At 41.5% G+C, this 23,865-nt stretch overlaps 3 protein-coding genes across 6 annotated transcripts in view; all 3 read right to left on the reverse strand.

The window, feature by feature from the left end:
• LOC146645619 (regulator of telomere elongation helicase 1-like) overlaps positions 1 to 2,526 on the reverse strand; it is a 47,185-nt gene extending 44,659 nt beyond the window's left edge. The window contains exon 1 of one of the 2 annotated variants that reach the window (XM_085394397.1): positions 1,997 to 2,526. In XM_085394397.1, coding sequence (XP_085250523.1) covers positions 1,997 to 2,042 — 46 coding nt within the window. In that variant the 5' untranslated portion in view covers positions 2,043 to 2,526. The remainder of the gene's footprint in view (positions 1 to 1,996) is intronic. The other variant, XM_085394396.1, reaches the window with a different exon arrangement.
• Positions 2,527 to 5,263: 2,737 nt separating this feature from the next.
• Positions 5,264 to 11,456, reverse strand: ndufb11 (NADH:ubiquinone oxidoreductase subunit B11). The gene is made up of 3 exons (XM_085394311.1): positions 11,224 to 11,456; positions 10,147 to 10,277; positions 5,264 to 5,455 (listed from the first exon to the last, which is right to left on the reverse strand). The coding sequence occupies exons 1-3, from the start codon at positions 11,395 to 11,397 to the stop codon at positions 5,326 to 5,328; spliced, it is 435 nt and encodes a 144-aa protein (XP_085250437.1). The 5' UTR covers positions 11,398 to 11,456; the 3' UTR covers positions 5,264 to 5,325.
• A 4,081-nt stretch (positions 11,457 to 15,537) lies between these two features.
• tbc1d25 (TBC1 domain family, member 25) lies at positions 15,538 to 23,478 on the reverse strand. 3 transcript variants are annotated; one of them, XM_085394398.1, is made up of 8 exons: positions 23,308 to 23,463; positions 20,604 to 20,728; positions 20,042 to 20,151; positions 19,795 to 19,949; positions 19,390 to 19,517; positions 19,114 to 19,302; positions 18,501 to 18,776; positions 15,538 to 17,736 (listed from the first exon to the last, which is right to left on the reverse strand). In XM_085394398.1, exons 2-8 carry the CDS (start codon positions 20,700 to 20,702, stop codon positions 16,036 to 16,038), a joined length of 2,658 nt encoding a protein of 885 aa, XP_085250524.1. In that variant the 5' UTR covers positions 20,703 to 20,728; positions 23,308 to 23,463; the 3' UTR covers positions 15,538 to 16,035. The 3 variants fall into 3 exon arrangements, with proteins under 3 accessions (XP_085250524.1, XP_085250525.1, XP_085250526.1); XM_085394399.1 differs by lacking the exon at positions 23,308 to 23,463 and adding an exon at positions 20,869 to 23,301; XM_085394400.1 differs by lacking the exon at positions 20,604 to 20,728 and having other exon boundaries at positions 23,308 to 23,478.
• Between the last annotated feature and the right edge of the window lie 387 nt (positions 23,479 to 23,865).

Raw genomic sequence — 23,865 nt, forward strand, 5'->3', positions numbered from 1 at the left:
AATTAAAAACCAATATGATTGTACACTCATTTCTTCAACCAGCTGTAACTGTAGCAACACAATGGAAGAGGTTACAAAAATCCAGTGGTGCACATCACTGCAACACCAGCATTACATAGGAACGTATTCGATAAATCACACTTCATCCAGTATAGCACAGCGACATACTGCCAACATAATTTACCCCCATTTCACCAACGCTTTTTAACTCTCCGGGCAATCCATCCTGGTGATTTAGTGTGTCTTGAAAATAGAGTGTGGATTTTGAATGAAGCTAACAGTTTGAAAATAGAAGACACAGAAGATGAACAGTCATCTACATAAAATAATGTGAATTTTCATATCATATTAACGTGTTTGTCTGAAAAACTACAGAGAGTTTACTAACATTAGCTAATGGTAAATGGCCTGCATTTGTATAGCGCTTTTCTAGTCCCTAAGGACCCCAAAGCGCTTCACACTACATTCAGTCATCCACCCATTCACACACTGGTGCTGGCAAGCTACATTGTAGCCGCAGCCACCCTGGGGCGCACTGACAGAGGCGAGGCTGCCGGACACTGGCGCCACCGGGCCCTCTGACCACCACCAGTAGGCAACGGGTGAAGTGTCTTGCCCAAGCACACAACGACCGAGACTGTCCGAGCCGGGGCTCGAACCGGCAACCTTCCAATTACAAGGCGAACTCCCAACTCTTGAGCCACGATCGCCTAATGATTATGTCCTGTTGCGGATGGCGCCCTGTTAGAAAACTGTGCTTAGCTGCTATGTTGGGCAGATAACACATTTCATGCCAGCGTTCCTCAAACATAAAAGTCAAAGTATATTAAAATAAATTATTTTCCAGCATTTTGTTTTTTACCAAAGGGTAACTCCATTAACACATTCACCTGGAGGAAACCTCTTTAGCTGAATGTTGTGGATTCTGATTACAATCAGTTCCTCTAATGGTTGCAATCTTAGGGGTAAAATTCATATCAAAACACACACACCTGAAGATGATGAAAAATCTTCTGCAAGAAGAAGATGTAAAGTCTTGCTTACTCTGGACCTGCTGAAATGTCTTTTCTTGGATAAAGCTGTTTAAAATGCATTCATTTTGTGTATTTGTACAGTCCTGAAAGATATCTGTGCATTCAGCTGCACTCGATTACTTTATTTTTAAATCTGCTGCATCAGAATCTTCTTCAGTCACAGTCTTGCTGTGCATGAATGTATATGTTGAAAATAAATCAAGATGCAAAACCATTACTTTCACCTTTATTAAGGATATGTTGTCTTTCTGTCATCTTCAATGTGTTTTGAGGTTTCAAAAAGAGGTCATACATGTGCCTGGATCACTTTTCATTCCTAAGCAGATGTTTGCAGTAGTCTACACTGAATTTTAGAAAGGAACTAAGTATCCACGTGCTTTTCTTTTTTGCTTAATTCATAATGTTATGTATGAGCCGAGGTATATTGTGTGTTATAAAAGCTATCGCCAGTAGTGGGCACCACGCCATGTTATGTGTGTGTGTGTAACTTCTTCAGGTATAGGATAATAAAGAGAAGAAGACGGAATGTAAACAGCTAACGTGTGTATCTGTCTGGCTCTGTTCTATCACTAAAGAATATAGGAATGCTTGCTGTATTTTAATGCACACATTACACCACGACCTGAGTGAGAAGATCAGCCTGTATGAGTATGGCACAGAGAGCAGGAGGAAGTCGCTAAAGCAATACGTAGATGCGACTGCCACCTGAAACGCAGGCAAAGCAGCACTAAACGACCTGTTCCCAAAGAGGAAACGGCGCCTATCCCGACAGACACAGCAGATATATGTCGGCAATACGCCGTTGTGCTTTCTGGGAAGCGGCGTTTTGCGCGAGCAGATGCGAGATCACTTCTGTCATGCGGCAAACGGTGAGCATGGTGGCCGCATAGCTGTGGCTACTCAGTACTGCCCTTTGCAGCTCGTTTCCATTAACAGACATACACATGTCAGTCGATTCTTACCTTCTGAAGACATTCGATCACTTTGTTCATGTATGCCTTCTGACATTCGTAGGGAGAAAAAGGGAAATTTACAGCCACTCCGCTAAGAGTCAGTGAAGGCATTCTGTCATCTGGCGTCAGTCGGCAGCAGCAAGAGTAGTTGTTCTTGTTTAGAGAGGTACTTCTTCTAGCGCTGTAGTCCCTTCTACTGTTTGACCCGTTAAAATGGCTGAACTGTGGTATAATGTACTTTTAACACTGGCTCATTTAGACTCAGTAGAAAGGAGTTCCCAACTCTTGTTGTTTCGCGCCAGCTTTCTGTTAACTTGCCCATGCGCACTGTGACGCTGACGACTGGTGCGTTCAAAGGGTCACGGAATCCTGAACACTCCAACAACAACCTTTAATTTTCTAAACCACTTTTCTCGCCTTCAATGGAAAAAGTGAGCAGGTCCGGGGAAAATGGGTAGGATAACTCATAAGGAGAAAAGCAGTGCACTGAGAATCGCAACGACTTTTTACAGTCTCCAAAGTATTGATGTCTGCCACGCTAAAACTACAACGTGCAGAAGATGGACTACAAAACGCGCGTCGATGCCGGTGTTGTACCTAAAAGTGCCGCAAAGGAAATGAGCGAGGCTTTAAAATAATCTGAAACTCATCTCCACAGTGACATCTACTGACCAATTTGGCTATCACTACATCTTTCTGTGAAACAATGATGCAGACATGCCCTGCACAATTCCAAACAAAGCTACTTATTATATCAGACTGTCAGTAATTGTGATCAGCAGATGTTTTCATACAAACAAGGGGAAAAAAATAATGAGACTGTTAAAGACAGATCTGTGACTATAGTGATCGATGTGCTTCAGCAAATTTCTCCATCTGTTAATATTCCTGCTGCTCACAATAAATCAATTTATATAGTAAAACAAACAGAGAAAAGTCTGCGATGTTCACTGTAACGACCACACTGATTTACAGCTGTTTTTGGGCTCAGACGGCTTCGTTTGTGCTCACAGCCCTGAAACTTTGAATGTGTTTGTTTGACTTTTAGGTTTTCTGGAAGTTCATGTCATCAGGTTGGTTTTACACTGTCAACCAAAGTGAGAAGCTGGCATAGCGTTAGCTTTGATTTTAATTAACTTAAAAATATACATTTAAATGAAAAGACTACATGTGTTTTCCTTCTTTATAAAAAAAAAAGTTAACATTTTCATGGGATAATTCTGACCAATCGTAACAGTCCATTTCACGCACATCTTCATCCTCTGCTGAGCAGCCTCTGAACTATGCAGAAACTTTCCTGAACTTTATCTTGTGACACTGGCGTGATGTTTTACTGGGAGTCTGGAGTTTTGGTCATAGTGAACCTGCATAAGAAAAAGAACCCCACACATCTGTCATGAAAATTGTTAAGAAATAGATCGCCTGTAATTAATGAAAGAGTTTTATTGGCGTCTCTTTTTATAGTATAAACATATTCTTTAAGTAACGGATTGTAGTGAGGATGAAGTCACTTAATGCTGCAAATTACATTTTCTGTTGAAAGCAGACAAAACTATATTTTCTCCTTAAAGCAGGTGTTCTCACACTTTCTTCATCTTTCTGCTCTTCCAGTGTCTCACCAATCTGCTGAACTCTTCATCTTCTCTCAACAATCCCCCCAAAACTTGGCCAGCATTTTTTTTTTACTTAATTTCAGAATCCACTTTTAACTAACAGACTGATTTATTTATTTATTTATTTAGGACAGTGCATGTTAATGAACATAAATGTAAAAAAGAAAATTACATGAATGTAAACATACCAGATTATAGCCAAGGGCTAATTTCCATCTGTTGTCCTTAAGCATAAAAATAGACATAATAATTCATAAAAATTCATCATTCATTCATAATAAAAACTCCATCACCAAACTTACACATACACACCATTCTGTTCCCAAATAAAACATTAAAACTATACAACTCATACATCACACACTTGATTTGTCCATAACCAGTTTTTAACCTTTGCCTTAAACAAATTGAATGTCGAGCATTCTCTAATGGGTTGAGGAAGACTGTTCCACAGATGGCCACCCTGGACAGAAAGGACGTTCTGCCCAAATGCTGTCCGTCTGTGGGGTATAAACAAGTCTCCTCGAATTGTAGCTCGAGTGGTCCTGTCTGAGCTTTCTTTATGCCTAATGAACTGCTTGCGTGATGAAATTCACTATGATCAAAAACAAACCATAATACCAACGGCTCCGTGATGTGTGAGTGACGGCTACATAGCTACTTTGTGTAAAGGTTTACCCGTGCTGTCAAATGTATTTATACAAAACATGGATTACACACTCAGTACTTACGTTTAAACAAAACGTGGGAGTGTTGGGCCGCCACAGTGGGGGAGTTTAGGTCCAGGTTAAAGGAGCGAGAGAATCGCTCTTCTGTAACAATGTTGAATGTTTGCTATTGCGTTGATTCACTTGTCTGTACTGAATATTGTTATGTGTTATACTATGTAGTGACTTCTGTTGCCCTCTTGGCAAAGACTTTTATACAAATCGTGTAACTCACTAGTACACCAAAGTGACTACAAAGTCATCATGGAAAGAGCTTTTCTTTCAAATCCTTAGTGTTTGGGGAAAACACAAAGGCTTGACATTGTTAGTTCACTCTGCATGTCTGTGGAGTGAACAAAGTGTATAAGATGCAGATTATGAAACTCTAGCTGTAAGTTCTAGTCTATTTCATGAATACAGTTTTATTTCAGGTCTTTCATTAATATTAATATAATTAACACTACTTGGTCCCAACAGTAACTATGACTTGTGTAATATGTGTAGTAGTGCGATTACTCTCATCAATGGATGAGTGGTTTGTTTGTAAAAATGTTTCAGAGTAGTTATTATATTCCCTCATTGTCTTTCATTTTCAGAATTATATCAGGCTAGGAGCTTTATACAAGTCATGTAACGTAGAAGTACCCAGTTATTATGGTTACATACTGATATGTGGTGTCTGAAGTTACAGTGTATTTTTTAAATAGAAGAGGCTGAGGGTTGACAGGTACGGTCAAACATATTCTATGTTTTTATTGGCTCGGATTAATATGTCTTACACCTCCTACTGTAAGATTTCTGTCACCATCTTACAATACTTACAGTACATAACAATCCCATTACAAAAAACAGAGGTGACGACTGGCTGACATCTAAATCGACATCCACGACACAAGCAGGGCTTTGAGTAAAATGCCACTGTACGTCATCACTGTCCACAAAAAATAACAACAAAATTCAACACACATATTTTATTTTTATCAGTGAAATACAATAATCAGGTATTACAGTGGACAGGTTACTGTCCTCCAGCTGTGGGAAGAATGATTTTGTTTGTGTCATAGTAGTTCTCCTCTATGAGAGGGCCACCATCGGCCTCGCGCTGCTGAATCAAATGTTCGGCCTCTCTTCTGGCCCACTGCCGCATGCTGGAACACAAAAATACACCAGATATGGACGGTGAGAAAATCAGAATGAAACCTATAATTAAACAATAATTAACTCAAGTTTAGGTGTAAACATTTCATTATTCCACTTAGACCCTCATGAATTCCAGAAAGAATATTCAATTGTGATGTTTTGTCAACAGGACAACTTTCATCCGTCCATGTTAAATCAGAGTTGATGGGTACATTTTTGGATCTTTTCTTTGCATGGTGTCTTGGATCCTCCCCCACCAACCCATCCAGCTCACCACCGGGCAGTCATCAAGTAAGAGCTCACCCTCTCTCTTTACGTGAGTGTCTAGAACACACGCCGCAGATCCAGTGATACAAAAATCAATCAATCAACCTGCGACATAAATGCACAAGTCTCCTGGACAACCTAAGAACACACTCAGATTCAGACATTGTGTTTGTTATGGACAAACTCTGACAACAACAGGAACAAGAACATTTACAAAATCTCCAGCAGAACAAAGACCGATGAGATTTGTCCAGACCGTCTGGATGTTTTAGTGATGTACCATAGACGAGGGCTGTGCCTATATCATATTGTCCACAATAATATCAGTCTATGTTTTTATGCAATATAAAAATGTCATAGTGATGTCATTACTATTGTAAGGTTTTGCATTATTGTTCTCTAGTGTAAAATAGAAACAAACCTGAGCATGTCAGAGAGTAAGAGCCATGTGCCAGCCTACGATGAGCTAGTACCTAAAAAGGAAGCTGCCTCAGCTGCCTCAGCTGCCTCCAACAAAGCAGCACTTTGTAAAATATGCAAGAAAACCGTTCACGCTAAAGATGGAAACAAACTTCTTTTTGAGAAAATTACAAAAAAAACAAAAACAAAAAGGCCATCCAGTACAACCCAGCTAAGGAGGAGAGCAGCTGCCGATGCAAACAGTGGGGGAAAATTACTGATCTGGTTACATACATGCTACTTTTAATTTATGCTGTTTGAATGGATATAATGCAAAATCACTAATGCACAATAATGCTGCTCGCACCTTGCTTCAGTAGAGCCACAGTTTAAATTACTGTGTTATTAATGACAATAACTGATTGGAAAAGGGACAATTTCCTTCATGAATTTACAATTACAAACGCTGCTGTCTGCAAGCCTCATGTTATACTTTAAATCCTCTATGTGAGGCAATTCTAAAGAGTTTCGCAAATACTTTCATTCTATTTACATTTTAAAAATATTCCAACTGTAAATTTAAGTTTCTTAATCTCAAGTCACTGTTTAAAAAAAAATAAAGTGTTATTAACTTGATATTCAGTTAGCGTCTGCTGTGCTCCCAAGTATTGCTTATTAATATATTGATAAGCGTTGGTCTTCCTTGGTCTCCTGTGTTCTGAGGGCCTCTGGATGTCTGGAGCCTGGATCTCCTCCATACCTGCTTCATGCCCTGGAGGACGGGGCTGTGGCCCCCCCACACCCTCTAGCAGTCATTACATGAAGGAACCTTTTGAATAAAAGCTAGCTCATGCTCACAGGTGTACACACGGGTGCTCACACACAAACTACGAGACAAGAACACAGATGATCTAAGCAGTTGTATTTTTAACCCAAAAAAATAAATAAAAAAAATACATGAGAACAAAATACTGAGTGTATGCAGGAGGGTGTGAAAAATAACATTTTCACAAAAAGGATGTAGAAAGTGTTTTCACTCACGCTATTCCTCTGCTGCTTTGTATTACACGAACGCGACAAAGATGATGTGAACTGTTAAAAACAGACGAGCCTCGAGTACGGACGCGCTCAAAGGGGCCAGAATGGAATCAGAAAGATTTCAAAGTCCTTTCATGTAACGTGTCAGTGGCAGCTACGCCTCTAACCACAGTCCTAAGAACACAGCTGATCAGGGAGGGGATTCAAAAACAAAAATAAAATCGGCCCTTCGTGATCGCTCAAACAATTACATTTAATGACAGGAAGTTCATTCAACTGGATGTAGTGTTTTCAGGGGGAGATAAACAGAATCAACATTGTGGGGATTTCTTTACCTGGATGATTAACTATGAATCAAGCCATCATGCAAACATAAGTTTATTTCATTTTGTTTGATTACTGAAAGTTTTCCTTTTTATTCGGGCTGGTACAGTTATTGCTTGGTTAGGACATCTTAGTTTCCTCAGCAGGGCAGCATGTGGGGATTAATTGCTACACTTTAGATACTGAGGGTGGCTCATGTTCAAAGCAGCCACTCATTTTGCCCGAATTGTCGATTTTCTTACGTGAATTCCACCTTCATCTTCCTCACTCTCTTATAGGGACTGCACTTCTTCAAGGCTGATGCTAGCAACAGCCTCCTGTGAAACCCACCACAGTGGCTTGTGCATTGTTCACATTTACACACCACTTCAGAAATTTACCCACATTTGGCCAGCGGCAGGTGCCAATTTCCACCCTGGTGAGAAAATGTAAGCGGCTGGCTTAACCACGGCTCAGAAACGACGGCTCACTTTGCAGCATTCATAGTGTTCTTAATCCCAAGGTACTCTGATGAGGCCAAAATGGGGACAATTTCAAGAACTGGTGACTAGTTTGTAGAGCTGGGCCATACCGTTCACGGTAATACTGGTATAATGTCGGGCAACGATAAGAAAATGACATAGATAAATATTTTTGGTCATATCGCCCTGCTCTACTAGTTTGGAGCGTCCTCTGACCATGACGCTTTACCAAAAATAAAAAAATAAAAACATGAAAAAAAGCCAAAACAAAACACACATTTCTCAGGATAATAACTAAAAGAATGTTGTTTAAAGTGTTTGCAGATCTGAGCAGACACCAGTGGACTTTCCAAGTAGGAACTGGTACAAACTGGTAAAGAATTGCACACCACTATACTGAAATATAATCACACTTAATATATCAGTAACATACAAGTGCATACAAATGAACTTGGATATAAGTCTTGGTGGTGCCGACAATTATTGATCATACCTTTACATTGAAAGGACACCTCGCTGCCTTTAGTCTTTTTCTTGGCCATTACTGGGTCAATGGTTCGATGGGCCACAATCAAATCAGGTGTTAAGCTGATTTTATTTTTACTCTAGTAAAACTGAATTATATCCCAAGTTCAACCTATGCTGAGAGGTCAGGGTCAGCAGGGGTTTTGAAATTGTGTGCTGGGAGCCCGCCGTTGTTGGTGGTATGGTGACAGAGAATCCGTGTACACACATAACGCACACACGCGTGGTTTTAGAACACCCACATTTATCCAGTTATTTATTGCAATTCAAGTCCAATAAATAGCTTGAAATGGTACAAAGCGGTGAACTGCCAGAGGTTAAAAAAAAGGGGAAATATCATGTACATTTCAGAATTATACAAAAACAGATTAAAAATTTAATCTGTTCTGCAACAATGGAGCTTGATCAAGCCTTGAAAGCTGGTGCTACTAATTTCTACAGCTGTTCCGACTTTTCTGGATTACTTCCCCCTGTGTCTGCATTAAAGAAGTGTTGCAACACACTGTGGTATCATATGCTCGTCAGCATCAGTTGAACAGTGTTGTACTGCAGAAAGCAGTGTGATGGTACACAAATGGTGAAAAAAAGGTGATTAACAATGGAAGAGAGACAGACCATCATAACACGTATAAATGTCGGTCTGTCCTACAGAGAAACTGAAAAGAAAGTCAAGGTGTCAGTGAGTCCAGTTTCCTTCACCATCCAAAGGCTCAGAAACTGTGACAGGAAGAGGTCTGCAGACCCAAAGACACGACTCAATCAGAGGCCAAGTTAACAGCTGTGTGATAGGCGGCTCACAGGACAACAGCTTCAAGCAGCTTAATAGTGGTCGTAGTAAGAAAGTCTCAGTTTCAGCTGTGAAGAGAAGACTTTGAGCTGCAGGTTTGACAGGACGAGTTGCAGCAAGAAAGCCAGACGTCAGAATAAGACAAAGAGGCTTGGCTGGGACATGAAACACCACCATTGGACTACTGAAGAAGAAGGTATTATGGGCTGATGGATCAACATTTGAAATCTTGGGTTCATCACACAGAATCTTTGCGGTGGAGTAGGTGAAGGATGGTTCCACAGTGTGTGGCATCGTCTGTCAAACATGGAGGAGGAAGTGTAATGGTCTGGGGCTGTTTGCTGGATCCAGGGTCAGTGACTTGTACAGCGTGAGAGGCTCCCTGAACCAAAACAGCTACAACAGCATTCTGCAGTGCAATACATCCTACAGCAAGATAATGACCCAAAACACAAGTCCAAGCTGTGCCAGAACTATGTTGGGGAAAAAAGGAAGATGGGAATATGGGAAGAACTTTCTGGAGAATATTTGATTTCCATTGTAGAAAGAATGCAGCCGGTGTGTTCAGCTGTTATATCAGGTGCTACTTTGATGAGTAAAGGTTTAGAATTTTGGTCTATAAACTGCTTCCATGACTTGTTTTTTTGTTTTTTAAACTCCAATTACTTATTTGTAGCATGCTTTCATTTCAGAGTGCAATGAGACATTAAACTGAATAATTTTCAATAAAAGAAAAAAGTTGTGGTGTTCTGAAACTTTTGACGAGTAGTGTATATAATCCTATTTTAACTTAGGACAAGACATCTGACATTTTCACTCTGTCCTTTGACAAAGAACCATAGCTAAGTCTAGCCACCATATAAATGAGCTGATATGAAAAGATAAATTGAGAACTCACCCATGGTCGGGTAAATAGTGGATAAAAGTTCCTCCAATGACGAGAGCAACTGAAATGCCGAAGAAGAAGCCCACTTTCATATTCCACTCGTCCTCCACTGGATCGCTGGAGAAGCCATGGTATTCCGGATTCTGAAAAAAACCCACAAAAGGGGACCAGTTTAAGTATCCAACATGTTTTCAGTCAGTACTGGAAGGATGATACTGGCCTGTCTACACTTTCTGATATGATTTGTATGTTAACAGAACAACTAAAGTTCTTTGTTTTATTCAGGAGAATCTGACTTAAAACCGCCTTATCTGACTACATCTAGACAAGCCAGAGGAAAGTTGAACCTGAGGAATAAACTGAAGAATTTGCAAACGCTTAAATGTCCCACAGACATTTTCCTGCATTATCAGGTGACCTCTTCTGACAGGGAATAGCTTAAAGCAGCTTTTAAAATCAGTCTAATATTATGGACAGTTTTTGATATTTACACATTTGTGAAATATTAATTGTTTTTCTGATAGGCATATTCGTGTTTTATTTTAAATTAATAGCGGCCTTGTAAGATTCAATGGTTCTCACACAAAATACACTGCTTAAAACAAACAAACAAACAGAAACAAAACAAACAAACAAACAGAAACAAAACGAACACCTGATCAAATCTCACGGGCAGACAAATCATTTCAGAGAACCGACTGAGCCAGAGCAGGCTAGCTGTATGTCTGCGGTAAAAATAGTATTTTTTAATCAATGAATTTTTATTTTTAATCATTGCGATACTATTGTATATTCAGAACTGGTGCGCAATTTAAACTCTCAGCGCACTTGTTGCAAAATAAACCGATCTGACCAATCAGATCGGTTTATTTGGATCTGAAGAACCGCAAAAATCGAGCCTGGTTGGGAAAAAATAAATGCCGTAAATTCGTCCAGTGAAAATACGCGGTCGGCGTGAACGGCTGCATTAATGGGGGTGTCCGAGAATAATTTAAACCACAGAATTGAACGCGTCCGGTGTGTAAAGCCCTTTACTGTGTAAAAATAACATTAGCATGCTGTCCTCAAATCTGATCGAGCAGAACTCACCTTGACATACGGGCTGACCTCACCGTGACCAGAATGCTGGACCTCGGGGTGGAGCTCCGTCACCGCGGTTGAGCCTGTAGCACTGTTCGCTTTAGACTGGGAGACCAACCGGGCTGGTGGATTATAAAGTAACCGGGGCAAAGTCAGCCCAAACCGCGAAATTCGGGTCAACATTTTGCCACTTGTGAAGGATACTGTTAGCCCGGAACCGGAAACTACGGTTTCAACTCTTCTTCTTCTTCTTTTTTTGTTTACGGTTACCAAAAACCGAAACGCTGCATTACCGCCACCAACTGTGATGGAGTGTGGACCGAAATGACACTCGGAAAAAAATGTCAGGCAACATTTACGTGTGTATACACAGTTCCACACATCACTAACCACCTAGCATATCTGCAAGTTCATTAATCTGCTTTAACTATTTTGTTTGCTAAGATTAAAAGAGCGCTAACACAAACTGGCTGATCCATATCATACCCCTACACGCTCCACAGCTCTCCCTGTTCTCCTCTCAGCTCTTGGTTCTTCTCCAGCTTCTCGTGTTCCTTCTTCCTGACGCTGCTGACATTCAGTACAGCTACATCTGTCACTACAGCCTCGTCCTCTGCTTGTTTTTTTGTTTTTTTTTAATGTTCTTTGATAAATCCCAAGATTAAAACATTTCTTCAGCTTTGATTTTGTCATGTTTTCAACAGTTTTGCATTCATGTTGCTGGACGCAGATCATCTATTTTTCAGTAAAATGCTGACTGTGTGACACTGAAAGGGGAAGAGAGTTGAAATGTAAAAATAATCATAAATGATGAAAAATAAAGGATGGAAATAACAGACAGTAGCTGCAATGACCATTTTTTATTGTTTTAAAATTCCGTTTTACTTGAGCTGTTTGTAAGTTATAACTTTAATCTTCTCAGCAGTTTGCTGATGGACCGACAAAAACAATTACGAGTAGCCTAAAGACCAGATGTATTACGTTTTTATCAGTCTGTGAGTGCCGACAGGCTACCTTTGAACTATCCATGTTCAAGCATAAAATAAGTATTAAAGGTTTATGATCCTGCAAATCTGTCATTGTCATAGGGTCCATGTACATGTTTTCAACCACTGCAAATGTGCTCCTGTATAGTCCTCCACTTGATTTCACTTCAACTCTTTTGTAAGTTACAACTTTGCTCATGTCTACAATTGGCTACAACAACAGGAAGTGAAGCCCACAGACGCGGTGGGCTGATTATTTTGCACACTCCCTCCACTGACAACACTCTCTGCAGGTAGAAAGCCAATCGTGATAGCCGACAAGCTACCCCTGCTCAAACATAACATGAGCAATATAAATGATGCTGTTGCCAAAATAATTCACACACCCATCCAAATCATTGAATTCAGGTTTTCCAATCACTTCATTGGCCACAGGTGTATAAAAGCAAGGACCTAAGTCTGCAGACTGCTCCTTGTGACAGAGCAGTACCCTGTTACACGGGATGCCACCTGTGTAACAATTCCAGATCTTAAATTTCCTCATTAAAAATTCCTTAGTCAACTGATACAGGTAATATAACAGTGAAGCAACTGGGAATGACAGCAACACGGAGCTTTTCTGTAGAGTAAATGGATACACACCTGCAAACTTCGCCTGGCCTTCAGATTAGCTCAGCACATACAGAGCTTTATGGAATGGATTTCCATGGCTGAGCAGCTGCATCCAAACCTTAATGCAAACTGTCAGATGCACCTTTGTTCCAGTCAAAGGAACTCTTAATGCGTCAGTATACCAAGGCATTTTGGACAATTTCATGCTCTCACCTTTGTAGGAACAGTTTGGAGATGGCCCCTCCTGTGCCAACATGACTGTGCATCAATGTACAAATCAAAGTCAAAGACATATATGAGGGAGTTTGTTCTGGCTAGTCAAGCTCTTCCACGCCAGAGTCCTGGCCTCAACTTGACAGAACACCTTTGGGATGAATAGGCCAGGCCTTCTGGTCCAACGTCAGTGTCCGATTTCATAAATGTGCTTTCGGAAGAATGGTCAGAATTGACATAATTAAACTCTTAAACGTTGTAGAAAGCCTTCCAAGAAGAGCTGATGCTGTTACAGCTGCAACGGATGTGCTGACATCGAATTCAACCCTACTGTGTCTACAACTCAACTTTGTCATCAGATGGTGGGTGTGAAGCAGAATTTATAATCAGGCGTGAACCTCATGTGTGCATCAGTTAGACTAACTTCTTAAAATGCTTAATTGCTTTAAATGAATTAACAAAGAAGTACTAGATCCACCCAAGTAAAATTAAAATTGAGGCAGTTTTGAGAACAGGATTGTATTTCAAATTCTACACTTGGACTTTTGTAGCCTTCATGAATCAGTTCAAAAACAATCATCCTCCATGCAATCAGCTGCACTGAATATTTATTTGTGTCCAATATACAATCAGTAACATTGTGTTTTAACTTTTGTTTACATAGATAACTTGAGATAAATCTTTTTAAATAAATGTACATATTGCTAGCTCACAGTCCAGTGAGTACAGTTACTTCAGATTGGTTTATTTTGATATTAAATACTGACATACAAAAGGAGGCAAAACAGAACCCCAGAATCAGAACCATACGAGCTTCTCCAACGATATCAGTCACTTCAAATTCTGTTTAAACAGAAACAGTCCTCAGAAGGTAATTCTCAAATAAGCGTTACTTTTGCATGAGTACTGTGTTTGCAGAATACCTATCCCTTAAAAAGTAAGAATAGGTAAGGTAAACCATGCTAAGAAGAAGAATGTTTTAAGATCTACTCCCAAAATTTGTAGTTGTGCCTTCATATCCCTAACAGATGGCACACAACTGAGCTGAGGTCTGGAACGTCGAGCATGTGGTCTAAGGATGGATTCATGTGACCGGGGCCAAAACCCATCCAGAGTAAGCATTTCTCCAGCTGCCCAGCTTATTGACAGTGTCATGGCCTAAAACATAAATATGTATTTTGCTTCCCTTCACCTATGTTGAGCTGGTAAAAAATAAGACCAGAATATCATCACCACCTTTTATAACCACAGCATGAGCATAACTGCTTTGACACAAACAATAACAGAAAATGATGAATGTAAGCTTTGTTAAAGTGGAGTTTATATCAGAGCTAGCACAATGCAAGCTTTGATTTCACAGGCACATATCTAATGTGATCAATAAATCTGTGAATCAACTCAAAAAAAACCAAAACAACAAAATAGGGCCAATCCTCCTGGGCGTGTCCTGACAGCTTTCAGCTGCTTTTTGATTGATTGCTGTTAGTCGCGTTCACTCTGTGAGATCTTAGTTTCCCTCCAAAAAGGACAAAAGAAGATGCGAGCTGTACATTCATAAAACACTGTCTTTGGAAAAGAGCAATGAGCAAAGTGCTAAAATTAAACATTACTCAATAAACACATTTACAGTGTGCAGTACTTACTTTACTACTGATGTAGTTTTAATTTGTGACCCCAGCACAAGGTCTCTTAATAAAAAGGCATTTGTACAAAGTAGACTGAAACCACACTGATGTTCACAGCATGGCAGCCAGTTTTTGTCCTGGGCTAACATGTTTTAAAGAGACGTCACAGCTGTTTGTTTTAACAGCGGCTTAGCAGAGGTTGGATCAGAGACAGCGGCCCCATCTCAGTTTCAACATCAGAACCTACGCCTTCATACTGTCTGCTCCAGTATAGGGTAGGTTGTGGTTATGGTGAGCTAGTCTTACAACTCCAAGATGAATTAGAAAGAACTAGAAATTGACTGGAAAACGTCTAAAGAGCAGAGACTGGACCATACGCAGCAGCTATATGTTTGTAATAAGTAAACCAGTTCATCTGGACCATAGCTACTCTATGAGGAACTACTGGCCAATAAGTATGCAGCTATGGTCGTGTTATGTGTCAAATATTGCCAAGTATGTTTTCAATTCAATATTATTTGTATGGCACCAGTTCACAACTAGTTGCCTCAAGTGAGTGTTTTAGAGGACAACCTACTTTCAACAGGAAGCAATTTCAGGCAGAAATGAGTCCTGGATGGTGTACCATGTGCTCCCGAGCACAGTGAATGTCACTGCAAATGCCTTTCTGCATGTTTGCTTTGAAGATACAAAGAAATGAAACAACATGCCAACTCAATAGTCAGCGAGTGGCTCCTTGTTCACACACACACTTATTTAAAATATCCAAACTAAAAGAATTTAGATTATCGGATTAAATTATTGGGGTCACAGGGTCACATCCCTATCGAGCATGTTATTTTATGAGTAACAAGTCACACTTGAGGTTATTTTAAAAAAAAAAAAACAATAAACAAGCAAACAAACAAACAAACAAAAAACAAAACAAAACATACAAATTCTGCAATTATTCAGTGGTTCGTGCACTCGGGATGAGTGAAAGCAAAGACTTGACTCATGAGTTCAAGAAACCACCATCCCATTATGTTTTTAAATAATTGAACTCCCGTGTTTTAATTAACATACTTCCATGGCTTCCTGGAGAGGAAATCAGATTGTAAACAAACATGATAAAAGTGGCAACACGGGTTAAATGCACCAAGTGTATGATTCAGACAGGCTCAGGGTCAAATATCAGATCCCCAAATTACTGAGCTTCAAGAATCAGCAACCCCAATGGAAAAAAGGCTTCTTAGGTTCTTTATCCCGACTTCCAGAGAACAAGCAAGAAAAATGAAAAATATTACACTGACCTTAAGGAATATATGTATTTAATTAGAGACAGAATTGAAAGAGCTGAATCCACTAAGCAGTCCGGAAAAGGAGGCCAGTGATGTACAACAGAATCAGGAACTGGTGGAAAAGGAATTTTGAGCTATCAGAGAAGGAATGGTGTTTGCCAAATTATAGGTTGAGTTTGGAGATGACAACTGTGGAGATGCTAAAGGGCTGTAAATGGGCTTAGCAGAGATGGCTGAAGAAGGGGAGTGCTGAGTAGCAGTAGCTGTTGTTGGAGAGTCTGAGCTAACCTCATCCCCTTCTTCTGAGTCCCACACCTCACTTTGCAAGTACTCTGCAAACAGGGCCTTGGCTCTTTGCAGCACTCTGCTCAGGTTGTGGCGTCGCACAAGGCGATCAAAGTGCATGGCTAGCTCATTGTAATCCAAACTGTTCTTGATGATATGGTCTCTGTGCTCCAACAGGATGGACAAGCACAGGAACAGCATGAACGGGTTGCCTTTACCAAACTCTTGAGGAGGTGGCAAGGAGCACGGCTTGATGCCAGTGGTCTCGGCTTTTAGAGAACTGGGCGTATTAGCAGCGCTGCTGGGGGATTTGTTGCCAGGTGAGAGGAGACTGTTTGAGTACAACCTGGAACCAGACAAAGATGTTCCTCTTCCAAAGGACAAAATGGGTGAAGACAGCAGGGATCTGTTTTGAGCAGTAGAAAGAGAGCTGACGGATGTCCGTGCAGTGGGGGTTGTGGGTGAACTGATGCGTGTACTGCTGGGCAACTGAGTAGAAGAAGCTGACACGTTTAGGCCAGCTCTTGGTAAGGCCTCACTTTCGTTGCTCACGTATAGTGATGTGGACTTTGGAGGAGAGTCTGGAGAAACACCAGGCCAACTCGATGGTGACACTGAAGACATGGGAGAGACAGAGGAGCCAGTTTTCCAGACGGGTTGGCTGCTTGGGAAAAGAGGTGGAGAAACATCATTATCAAAATTTTTAAACAGTGGTGTTTGCTCTCCCGTGTCCTCCTCAGTGTCAGTTGTGGATTGGCGCCTCGGGATGCTCGTTATCGACTCTGAAACCACTGCACCCTGTTGACATGGAGGATGCTGTTCAACCTCCTCCATATCAAAGCTGTCTTCATTTCGGGCAGTATAATATTTAAACTCCCCAAAACTAGTCTGCCTCTCGAAGGGAGCACCTTTCAAATCTGTCTTTGCCATGGTTACCTGAGGGATATCACACTCGTCACCCACATTTGCTTTGTCCGAGCTCACGCTTTGCCTGTCCATTTCATCAGCGATGGCATTTATGTTCATGTCTGCTTCTTCTCTTGAAGGTCGCAGCATGTGCCGTCGACGCTGCTTCTCTTTTTGTTCCTTATCTTGAAAGTAGTCCTCAACCGTCTTGTCCTCAAAGTTGCTGAACATTGTTTCGTTGGCTTCCAGAGGTGGTCCCAGAAGCTCCACTTCAGTTTCAGGAGGATCTGGGGGCAGAGAGCTCCAAGTAACTTCCAGCATCCTTAGAGCATCATCAAACGCAAACTCTCGTTTAAGCTCCAGAAGAAGCCAACGGTAGCAGAAGAAGAGGTCGTCAGCTCCTCGGGACACTAGGTAAGAGTAGAATTCAGGATCGGAGTACTGCAGGAGGAGCTTCAGATGCTGGAACTTAACAGACATGAGCTGCCCGTCTGGCCGGAAGTTTCCTTCTAAGCGTTTCATGATGCCACAAAAGCAAATGAAGGCGTGTGCCTCGTTGTCCATTACTGCAAGTATTGGGGAGGCAATGTCACTCATGCCTTGACAGTAAGAGATCTGGAAAAACAACACAATGGCAAAACGTTACAAAAGATGACAGTTTGCACAAAGAACACATTTCTATATCACGTTATATGTCATGTCACAATCATCAAATGTATCATTTAAGACTGTGGTCTTTCTTCCTTAAAACAGCCGACATTAAAATACTTTTAAAGGAATCAAAACTGGATTGCTTTGAGCAAACCATTAGAAAAGCTAAAGTCATGCAAATCAGTCTTTTCTTAAAGAAAAATATCAGCCTTGTTATTTTGTCTTGGTTTGTTCCTTTTCTTCTCATACGTGCCGTCACTATCAGACAGTAATCTCTGTAACGGGCAGAAAATTGTGATTTTCCTTTGATGAAAAACTTCTCTGAGGCATTGTAGGAGAAGGAGTTATTTAGTTAATGAACTTTAACAGTGACAAAATAGGTTTTAGATGAAAAACAGCAAAGGTAAGACAAAATTCATGCTACTATTTTTCAAACTCGAAGCGTGGTCTGGTTTTCTTTTGCTGCTGGTTCAGTGAATTTTGGTCGGAGCGTGATGAAACTTGCAGTTTTGGAATCTGCGAGATGCCGGCTTTCAATGTTACATACTTGTCTGCGACTCTGCAAACAGGGAATCCGTGCTTTGTGTTTATGTTATTTGTGTTTACATGCTCTTCTATTTGTTTGTTGAGCTTTTAGCCAAGATTCTGGCGTTTCTGTGGATACAGAGGGTTAAGAGATTCAGACTGCAGGAGAAGATTTGCGTTCCAGATAATGCGCCAATACAAACCTGTGGATGAGTGATGGCAAATGTGGTGAGTAGATCTGTGAGGGCAGTCAAATGGGGACTATCCTCAGAGCCTGCATAGTATGGATGAGCTCGATCCGTCCTCAGGACGTCTTTGAGAACATTTCCACGGATAAATTCAAGGTCCTCATGACTAACCCGGGTTGTCCACTCTCTCTTTAGCTGGTCATACTCTCTCGTCTTCCTCTTCATGTAGTCCATTCTCTCCTGTCCGCTAAGTCCATCTGGATAGACATTCAGGAGGTAACGCCAAACCACCTAACCCAACAGAGGACAACAGAGGAGTTAATCCTTGAGAAATGTAAGTCATAAAATACAAATTCTATAATTGCACATATATGTTCTTAATTGTCCTTCAAGTTCCATCTTTTCATCCAAAAATCGCAAATGACTGAACGTATCAGTTCAAATCTGGTTGCAAGCTGGCTGACTGTTAAAACTCTCAGCCAAGAGGGAGAGCTAGGATAGCAGGATAGCTAGAATTAGCACGAGAATTTGTTCAGTTTAAATAATAACCAGAAATAATAACCAGATTATTTTGTTTAGAGCGTACAAGGTGCTCATATACAATATTAATCAAACACAGGTGCTAAACCTTCCGCAGCGACGGCTCCACACCCCCATGGTAGATTCGCAGTCTGAGTTCCTCAGGCCGGGTCAACTGTCCCTGTCCGTTAAGGTAACTGTGAAACTCAGCGTCACTTAGAGGGGGCTTGAAAGGCTTGATCTCCTCCCCATAAGACCAGCTGAAGGCCTGCTGGACCTTCGACAGGGTCCGGCCCACCTAAACAGAATAGAAACAGGTGCATCAGCAAAAACGTGGCTCAGAGAGTGTGGTTAGGTTAAACAGAGTGAGGAAAGGTAAAGGAACCTGGGACAGTAGAGACTGGGTGAAGGGAAGAGCTGCAGATGCCAAGGATCTAGTCTTCTCTGTGAGAAGCTGCTCAGAGCCAATCACGTCTTTGGGGCTTATGATGTCCCAGTCTTCCAAAACAGGGCCTGCAGTGAAATAATGACAAGCAGATTTAACAGCAACAGTGTTTTAGTCCTTCCTGTGTCACGTTTTGATGCCTGGTTTCAATCTGAAAGAGGTATTCTTTGTTGTAATCATTTCTCTTCTGCAAACAGACTTTTAAAAGTTTGGATGTGATGGGTAACAAAATGTTCTACCACAGACTGTAGTTTTGATCTTTAAAATTTATATTATTTACATCATAAATTAGAAATCTATAACATTTTTGCTTTCAGTCTTGATTTAAGTTGCTGGTGTTCTTACTGTCCTCAGAAGGTTTTATATCCATCTTGAGCTGCAGAAATGGTCTGGCTGCACTGACAAACGCAACATCCAAATCCCAGTCAGAGACCAGAGACATATACATTTCAGCCCCGCTGCGATCGCGAGACAGGTAACCAACGCTGAAATTTCTCTTCCTAATTCAAGAAAGATATTTAAACAATGTTAGATAAATTCTTTGGGCACTTCTCTGTTTATAAGTCTGTTTGGCCATTCTGACTATTCTTACCCATTCAAATCAAAGGCTCTGATAAGTATGTGCTGCAAAACCTCCAGCGATGTTATTTGGGGATCAACAGCAAAGGAGCGAAACTCCACAGGAAGTGCCCCATCACATTTCTGGGAAAAAATAAATAAATAAATAAAAATCATATTACAATCTCATCACTGACAAACATGTAAACATACAAACATTCTTGGTGTGGTTAAACCATGGTAGGAGAATAAGAGATACAAACCAAGTCAATGGGATACTATACCACCCTATAATAAAATAAAAAACAATGCATTGTTACTAGACCATAACTGTAAAATAATTATAAAACAAAATACATAATAATTCGTCTATTTGAATGTAAAGCATACAAAACACATAAAATTAATGGAATAATGCTCCACATCATCCTCTGTTGTTGGGGGGTGGGGGGTTGCCTAGGGGGTGCTACAGTCTCTCAGGGCAAATTTGTCCTGGATGAGGGGCCAGACAAAGCACGATTAAGTCGACCCCTATGAAAAGAATAGAAATCAAGGGACTGTTTATTCTATCTGCAAAAGGGTTACTGGGGTCTCACCCTGAAACCAGGCCTGGAGAGGGAGCTCAAAGGTGAGCGTCTGGGGGGGTCGGGCCTTATGCCATCTGTGCTGGCAGGCACAGCCCAAAGAAGCGTCATGGGACCACACTCATGGAATGTAACCTCTGTGGTGAATAAGAAGCCTGAGGTTAACAGATACATAAAGCTACAGTAGCCTCACTTCAATGCACAGCTTGGGGCTGGACTCTGTTCCGGTCTCAGTGACAGGTGGTAGGCAGGTATGGGTATTCTTGTATTCTCTCACCTTGCTGCCAGTATGCTGGGGTTTTTGCTGGTGGATGAGATGATTGCTTCCCTGCACCTTTGGGTCGGGGAATGGGTCCTGACTGTCATCTGTGCTTATGCACCAATGGACAGTTCAGACTAGCCAGCCTTCTTGGGGTCACTGAGTGGGATGCTTTAGGGTGATCCATCTAGTGTTTCTGTCATTCTACTGGAAAACTTCAACGCTCACATGGGAAAAACAGTGTTTGCAGATGATGTGGCCTTGGTGGTTGCCTCCAGCTTGCACTAAAGCAGTTCGGAGCCAAGTGTAAAGCAGCGGGAATGAGAACAAGCATCTCCAAATCTGAGGTTGTGGTCCTCAGCTGGAAAAGGAGCACGACCAGTTGAGGTGGTTTGGGTATCTGATTAGGATGCCTCCTCGGCGCCTTCTGGGTGAGGTGTTCTGGGCACGGCCCACCAGACGGAGGCACCGAGGCAAACCCAAGACATGCTGGAGAGATTACATCAATCTCCTTACCATGTGTGGAGGGTTTCAACCCAAATCCACCACCTTGAGACTGTACACTAAGCGGAAGGAAGGAGGCAGAGGGCAAGTGAGTGTCTGAACCACCGTCCAGGATGAGACAACAAACATCCATGAGTACATCAGGAAGTTGGCCACAACTGACTGTGTGCTTAGTGAACAGCTCAGGCAGCAGAAACCTAAGAAAGAAGTGGAGCAAGAAGAACCATCATGAAGGAAAGGCCCCTGTATGTACCACCGGCAGATAGACGAAGTGGCTGGAAATCCTACCAGTGGCTGGACAAAGCTGGAGTGACAGCACATAGACACTAATCATGGCAGCACAGGAACAAGAACTGAGCACATAGAGGCTGGGGTCTGTCACACCAGACAAGACCCCAGGTGCAGGCTGTGTAAAGATGCCCCTGAGACAATCCAGCACATAACAGCAGGGTGTAAGATGCTAGCAGGCAGGGCATACATGGAACGCCATAACCAAGTGGCCGGCATAGTGTACAGGAACATCTGTATGTCCTGGACGTCACGAGGTCAAAATTGGATACGCCCCCTAGGGTGGTTGAGCATGACCGAGTTAAGATTCTGTGGGACTTTCAGATACAGGCGGATAAACTGGTGATGGCTGACCAACCGGATACAGTAGTGGTGTCCAGCAGAGCGCAGTACTAGGAACAGCAAAGATACCGTGCAGGACCCTTGAGCTCCCAAGACTCTGGTAGAGGACTCGAGCTTGAAGGATGAAGGGATTTTTTTTCTGGTTTTTATATCAATCAACATTATTATTTGGTTCAATATTTGAATACATTTTGTTCAAATGTGCATTCGAATATTAAACCTTTTTGATATCTGATAATGTGATAGAAATAATGTGTAGAAACTAGCTTTTTAGTTTCTACACATTCTACCCTACTTTTATTTATGCAACTATAACAGTATTATGAATTTCTTTTGTGTCACAAAAAGGCCATTAATTTAACAGTATAATTAAATGATGCAGGGTATACAGTGTACATTTCTTTCCTCTGCATGAAGTTTGTCATATTATGACCTTTAAACTTTGAAGTATTGTGCAACATACAGCAAAAAGGTTCGTAACATTATAAGCTGTTATGTCTTTGATGCAGATAACAATTGACACAACAAAAATGCTGGTGCACCTGTCCTGCCACGGCATCCCCGGCAGACTTCCCACTGGGCTCTCCAAATCACGGACAAAGAGTTTCCCTCATTCTTGATTTTTAGTTCACAAACACTTCTTCTAATGACCAGCTACTCCTGAAATTTTGGAGTTTTAGCTCTTTATGCAGTGAAGGTACAGGAGGATAAAAATGATTATCGGGCAAAAGGTCGTCGGTTTGTTAAAATAATCTCATAAAGTGAGAACAATAAATGTATCATTTTCTGTTTGTAACGACAGTCATCTTTCAGTTTTGCACTAAAGTAAACATCGCTACTTCCACGTCTCGCTGTTTGTAATGGAGGCGGAGTCAACCGGACGTGCTCCCGACGCAGGGGAAACAACACCGCCGGGGATACCTACAGGCACAATACGCACACATTTTCTGTGCAGGCAAGTGACGTCAGCTCACCTCTGTGACAGCCCGATGTTTGCATTGGATATTGTCAACGTGTTATGACCGATAACCGTGTCAGGTGTACATTACAGGTTTACTCAGTGTAAACTGACAGGGACAATGACTGATCGGCATCGAGAAGAAGCAATTCTACCGAAAACCCCCAAATAAATAGAAGAGGCCCCCTCTGTTATGGCACACTGCTAAACATCCAGTTTACGGAGTGCATATTTTCGATGTTTAACATTAACGCGGGAGCGTGTCTGTCTAAACAGCCAATTTAACCTATGCGATAATATGATTGCTCGCTGTTAGCAGTCTTTGGCAGCCTATGTGGAAGTCAAAGAAACCATCATTCTCCCACCTTGACTTTGACACGAACAACACCCCTCTCCTCCTCGCCTTCCATCGTAAAGACTCCGTTTCGGAAAAGGATGGTTCGACCGAGCTTTGTCTGCTGTTTGTTTGCTTTTCTATCCTGACATGATGGAAGTGGCTCCAGCCGAGTTCCTATGCTTGACGATATTCTGCTGATTCTTTTTCTTCTTCTTTGTATTCATTGGCTGTTGACAAACAACGAATTGGTGCATTACCGCCACCAATTGGTATGGAGTCTTCTTCTTCTTCTTTGTGTTTAACGGCGGTTGGCAACCAACGTAAAGGAGCATTACCGCCTCCTACTGTTCCGGAGTATGGGTCAGACAGTGAGTTTACAATTTGTATCAAAACAAAAACAAAAACAAAAAAACCCTACACTCTTTCATAAACACCTATATCCTTCAGAAACCCCACCAGTTCCCTCACCTGTGCCCTACTACCCTCCAACACACTCTTTAGATTAAATTCCCCAATTCCTCGCTCCGTCAACCTATTCTGCAGAACTGACCTCTCCACATCATAACCCTTGCACCGCAGTATTACA

This window comes from Rhamphochromis longiceps, linkage group LG20 (genome assembly GCF_057381845.1).
Source record: "Rhamphochromis longiceps isolate RC_006_pf linkage group LG20, R_longiceps_female_GT1.1, whole genome shotgun sequence".
Taxonomy (NCBI): domain Eukaryota; kingdom Metazoa; phylum Chordata; class Actinopteri; order Cichliformes; family Cichlidae; genus Rhamphochromis; species Rhamphochromis longiceps.